This window comes from Elephantulus edwardii, unplaced genomic scaffold (genome assembly GCF_000299155.1).
Source record: "Elephantulus edwardii isolate Elephantulus edwardi_28Jun2011 unplaced genomic scaffold, EleEdw1.0 scaffold00003, whole genome shotgun sequence".
Lineage (NCBI taxonomy): Eukaryota > Metazoa > Chordata > Mammalia > Macroscelidea > Macroscelididae > Elephantulus > Elephantulus edwardii.
The window spans coordinates 41530651-41536932 of record NW_006399753.1 but is presented as its reverse complement, the minus strand read 5'-3'; the positions used below and the strand labels follow the sequence as shown (position 1 = coordinate 41536932).

The 6282-nt window shown below is 39.3% G+C and overlaps 1 protein-coding gene across 1 annotated transcript in view; it reads right to left on the bottom strand.

Annotated features, from left to right (window-relative positions):
* BIVM (basic, immunoglobulin-like variable motif containing) overlaps positions 1–6282 on the bottom strand; it is a 30327-nt gene that overhangs the window by 13093 nt on the left and 10952 nt on the right. Inside the window, exon 3 of the mRNA XM_006879400.1 lies at positions 529–624. Within this exon, the coding sequence (XP_006879462.1) occupies positions 529–624 (96 nt within the window). The remainder of the gene's footprint in view (positions 1–528; positions 625–6282) is intronic.

Genomic DNA, 6282 nt, shown 5'->3' with positions numbered 1-6282 from the left:
TATTCGGGGAAACCTCAGCTCAGGACGACTATTTAATGCCTGAGTGGTGAAAACATGTTACCCACTCTGCTGCTAACCTTGAGTTGGGAGGTTTGAATGTCCCCCAAAAATCCCTCAGAAGAACTACTTCCCAAAATTCCTTAACAAGGAATGTGGCTTACAATAAATACAAGGCCAAAGGTGGTAGTGTTTTAGAACGTAAGAGTTCTTTACCAGGAGGGAATTGTTTTCTTAAAAGGTTTAATGTTAAAGAAATTTGAAATGCACTGATCTTGTTAACATTAACCTGCTGACGGAACCTGGGAACTGGGAATCTGTATGTGAATGTATTGGTGCCTCAGACAAACGTGATAACTTATGTTAAAAAAAATCGAAGTAAATTTCTGTTTCTGTACTATTTATGAATAAAAAATCTTTACAAAAAAAAAATTTGTTCTTACAAATATAAAAATCTTGCATTATAGAGAATGATCACCAAATCGTCTTTGAATTTAAAGTTTGAGGGTAGCAAAAAATTTATATACTTACTTTCCTGCTCCCATTGTACTATATAAGAAATTCCAACAAGAAATTAATGAGGAGATACCACAAGAAGTCTTATATTGTGGTCGACTTATACAGTACCTGAGAAAAGAAAACACTGATTTCACCAATTGTTTGACTGTAAGATACACTGTAGACATAATAAACATCATTACAGCTAAAAGTATTATTATAATTAAATCCATTGGTCAAGTTAACAAAAGACTTTATTCAACTATTACACTTTCATATTGATTAGATTCAGTTGTAAGTACATAACAAAAAAACCATCCATTTTAATGAAGTTGGCTAAATAATTAAATCCTAGGTAAGGTTGATTTTATCATTAAAAGTCACAATTTTAAAAGTTAATTACATGGAAATGTATATACTATTAAACAGGGAATCACTGCATGTTTCAAAATCGGGAAGGGTGTGCACCAGGGCTGCATCCTGTCTCCACATCTTTTCAATCTTTATGAAGAACAAATTATCCAGGAGGCTGGGCTCTAGGAGGAGAAAGGTGGCATCAGGATTGGAGGAAGAATCATCAGCAATCTGTGTTATGCAGATGACACAACCCTGCTTGCTGAAACTGAGGAGGACCTGAAGCACTTGCTGTGGAAGGTCAAGGACTGCAATCTTCAGTATGGACTGAGGCTCAATATCAAGAAAACAAAGATTCTCACCACTGGGCCAATGGGAAGCATCATAATGGATGAAGAGATTGAGACTGTTCACAGTTTTTATTTGCTTGGCTTCACAGTCAACACTTTTGGCACCAGCAGCCCGGAAATTAAGAGACATATTGCGATGGGAAAGTCTGTGGTTAGAGACCTCTCTAAAGTCCTGAAGTGCAAGGATGTCAGTCTGGAGACTAAGGTGCTTCTGATACAGACCATGGTCTTTGCAATCACTTGCTATGCATCAGAGAGCTGGACAATAACTAGGGATGATAGAAGGAGAATTAATGCCTTTGAGCTGTGGTGTTGGAGAAGAGTATTGAGCATACCGTGGACTGCTAAGAAAATGAACAAATTTGTCCTGGAGAGGGTGAAACCAGGCTGCTACTTAAGAGGCAAGGATTCTGAAGCTTCATTTGACATACTTTGGACATGTTACAAGGAGGGATCAGTCCTTGGAGAGGGACATCGTGCTTAGGAGGGTGGAAGGATAGTGCATGAGGGGAAGACCCTCAATGAGATGGATTGATTCAGTGACTGGGGTAATGTGGGGTAGGTGTGTCAGAGATGGTGAGATTAGCTCAGGACTGGGTCACGATGAGTTGCAGGCAACTCAATGGCACATAACAACAACAAACTTTTTATATAAACTCATGCATAATTATCTTTATGCATGGTTATCTGCAATATCAATAACATTGGGAAAAGCAATGCATTGCTCCTAAGTACTAGCTTTTCAGAAAATCTTAAATTGAAATTTTTAACATTCATTTATCGACTATGCCATCTGAGAATCTCTTGCAACACAGTAGTTCAAGGAGTCCACTGCTATGTCAAATGGTGCACTGGTTCATACCCACAAGTTACTCTACAATAGAAAGAGAAGGCAGGGTACGTCTACAGAGATTTGTGGTTGCTGCTATGAGCTGTTTTTCTACAGAGATTTGTGGTTGCTGCTATGACCTGTTAAGTCAACTACAAGTCACAGCAATCCTATGAACAATACTCTGAACTTTGCTGTGTCCAGAGCCAAGGTCACCTTCCCTGACACACCTGAACCCACTGCCACAGCCACTGTGTCAATTCATTTTATCCAGGGTCTTCCTCTTCTACACTGATCCTCAACCCTTCCAAGTATGATATCCTTCTCGAAGGTCTCATCCCTCTTGGCAACATGCCCAAATATGTGAGAAAGAGCTTCAGAATCCTTGCCTCCAAGGCGCAAACTGGTTTCACCCTCTCCACTGCAGACCTGTTTGTTCTCCTGGCAGTCGATGGTATGGTCAACACTCTTCTCCAGCATCATAAAATCAAAAGCATTGATTTTTCCTCTGTCATTCTTATTCATTATCCAGCTCTCAGACGCAGAGCAAGAACTGAGAAGACCATGGCCCAGACCAGGCAGTCTCTAGACTGATATCCTTACTCTTTAATACTCTAAGAGAGGTCCCTGACAGCAGCTTATTTTCCCAATTCAACTTGTCTTTTGATTTCCAAGATTGTTGATTGGGATTCCAGAAAGATTAAATTGTTAACAACTTTACACTTTTCTCTATCTATCTATCATGATACTGTCTATTGACCTGGGGGTGAGGATCTTTGCTTTCCTGGGGTTGAAATGAAATCCATATTGAAGGCTGCAGTCCTAGATCTTCTACAGCAAGCATCTCAAATCCTTAGTTTTGGTGAGTAACACTGAGTCATCTGCGTAACACAGCTTATTATTGAGTCTTCCTCTGAGCCTGATGGCATGTTCTTCTTCATAAAGGCCAGCTTCCCAAATGATTTGTTCAGCATATAGACTGAAAAGGTGTGGAGAAAAGATGCATCCCTGATGCACTCCTTTCTTGATTTTTGAACCATAATGTCACTATGAGAGCCAACTCAGTGGCAGCAAGTTATGTGGGTTTTTTGGCATTTAAGAACTGTCTGGGTAACAAAAAAAACCAAAAAACATATTTACTTAGCTACTAACCAAAAGGTTAAAAAAGTTTTGAAAATCTATGTCCAAAAGATCACAACCAACAAAAACCTAAAGGAATGAAGCTCTACTTTGACACGCACGGAGTCAGAATTAGCTTGAAGATGTTGTTGTTGTTATGTGCCGTCGAGTCATTTGCGATTCATAGTGACCCTATGTACAACAGCCCTAAACCGTGCTCTATCCTGTGCCAATCTCATTGCCTCTGACACACCCATCCCGAGTACCCCAGTCACTGAATCAATCCACCTCATAGAGGGTCTTCCCCTCCTGCGCTGTCCCTCCACTCTACCCAGCATGATGTCCCTCTCTAAAGACCTGTCTCTCCTTACAACATGTCCGAAGTATGTCAGACGAAGCCCCAGAATCCTTGCCTCCAAGGAGCAGCCTGGTTTAATCCTCTCTACGATGAATCTGTTTGTTTTCTTGGCAGTCTATGGTACATTCAATATTCTTCTCCAGCACCACAGCTCAAAGGCGTCAATTCTCCTTCTATCCTCCCTAGTCATTGTCCAACTCTCTGATGCATAACAAGTGATTGCAAAGACCATGGCCTGTATCAGGCAGACCTTAGTCTCCAGAGAGACACTGTTGCTCTTGAGTACAGACTTTCCCATCGCAATACGTTTTTTGATTTCCTGGCTACTGGTGCCAAGAATGTTGACCGTGGAGCCGAGCAAACTGAAGCTGTGAACGATCTCAATCTCTTCGCCATCCATCCTGATGCTACCGACTGGTCCAGTGGTGAGAATTTTTGTTTTCTTAACATTGATACTTGATCTTTTTTTAAGTCTGCTGTCCATTTAATGCAGTAGGTTGTTAAATGGAAGGTCAGAGACTCCTGTCCACTTGGAGGACCTTGAAAGAAAGACCTAGCAATCTGCTTCAACCACTGAAAACTTGAAGAGGCAGTTTTATTCTGACATCACTGGGCTATCCTGTGTCTGAACTGACTCAACAGCAGCTTGTGTCTGGATCCAAAACCCCCGAGTGAGATGCCATGTGGCAGTGGTTCTTTGACCATGGAGGATGCAAAAAATATAAAGTAACTCAGCAAATTTTCCCAATAATCATGTGTCGAGAAGTGAATGAGTCTAAAGAAAATAGAAAAGATAAACTGTTCCGTTTTAGAACACAAGTGACTCAGTGGTAAGGAAGTGCGCTGCCAACTCAAAGGAATGATGTTGGACTCCAACAGCTCCCCCCTAGAAGAAAGATAGGCAGGGTTCTCTTACAGCCTCTGGAAACTCGCTAATGGGTTAGTTCTGACCCAGCAGTAGTTAACAACAGCAACAGCAGCAGCATTCCATTTGAAAATTGGATTTCAATTACTTTTCTCTCTAACTACTTTCTGATGAGGGGTTAATAAGTAGTCAAAACGAAAAAGATGAAACCAGGCCTATTACCACTGTTGTTGTTGAGTCAGAACTGACCCATAGCTGACCCTCCAGTGGGTTTTCAGAAGCAACTTAATCACATGGGAAGAAACTGCCCATCTTTATCTTGAAAAAGAGAACCATCACTAGGCAGTTTTACCCTTACCTAAGAAATTACAAAAAGAAAAACTTCATATTCATAAAATATATGTATATTAACACACAACATTCATATTGATATCTACACAAATCATCGATTTATTGTACCTGTAGATTGATTGGTCATTAAGACTACAAAAAAAATTATGTTAATTTAACATTAAATACCAACTACCATCTGCAACACATCTGCATGCCCCCATCCTTCCCACGTTTGGCCTTCAAGTAGACTACCTGCAATGACTACCCAGTCTCCACCCACTCTGCATAGTTAGTGTCCAATCTCAATGGCATCTAAAAACAACATAATCACTTGGGGAAACTACCAACTGGTTCATAGCCACAGAAGAAAAATAACACACTTGTGAATTAATTTTGTTTGTATCTATTCGCAAGGCTCTCTGTGTATCAGTTTTTGTAGCCCGTTTAAGAACTCAAACTCAATTAAAACTCACTGACAAGCCAGAGTCAACTCACAGCTGAGCCTCCAGTGGGAGGCAGGTGGTAAGAATCAAGTGCTACCTCAGGTAACTCTCCCTGAATTTCTTAACCAGTGCTGAACTAGATCTGCAGAAAGAAGCTACGTGCTCCTAACCTGATTTGATTGTTCATACATCTATAGACACAGCTGCTCTAACCAAAAGATCACAGGATGGGCCTCTTCAAGACCCTGACATGCACTTTTCAGAAAACTTGCAATGTTGGAGGCTGTGACCATCTGAGCAGTGATGAGTCTCCTCTGGTCCAGAGGGCAATCCTCACAAGTATAATCTGAAAATATTTCTATTTCTTTGTTTCAATGAGAATGGCATTTCCCCATATCTTCCATTTTGATGTTATTCTTTACACGAGCTTGAGAAGACTACCATATTTAAATCCCTTCTTGCCCATCCCCCTTTCATTTTAAACGGTTTACCCATCCTAGGAATTAACCCAAGACATTTGATTAAGGTTAGTTTTTCCCTACTGCCATTATATCCTTTTAAGGTTCAAGGTGGCATATACTTCATCAGGATACTCCTAATTGTTTTATTTCCTCAAAACAACTATTTTAAAAATTTCCTTCTTAAGAAATAAATCAATTAAAAGTAAGGAAAAAAAGCAAGAAAACAATTTTAGATAGGTCATTACTTATTAAGATAATTAATTATATTAGTTATTAGTATACTGTGGCTGTTGTAGACAGGTTGTTAGCTATTAAGCTAGTTATCCGCAGTGAAACACTTTCTGGTCCATCCTAATGAAGCCACATTAATTTATCAATCTTTTTATCTGTGGTATTCATTTTGCCACAGTTCAATTTCTGTAATAATTTTATATTCATAACACTCTATTATTTTCATTCTTACAAAAATAATCTTAGCATGCATTTACAAAGAAAATATTATGTGCATGCATAATCTTTCTTGTGATACCAAAGCTGTCCTTAAAGCTTAAGGAAGAGAAAGAGGGGTCTTCCCTCAAGAAGATTTATAGTTTATCAATCCAAACTAGTTTACTAACTAATCTTGTCCATACTAGCTTTAAATTTATTTTTTAATTTTTTTTTAATTTAAATTTA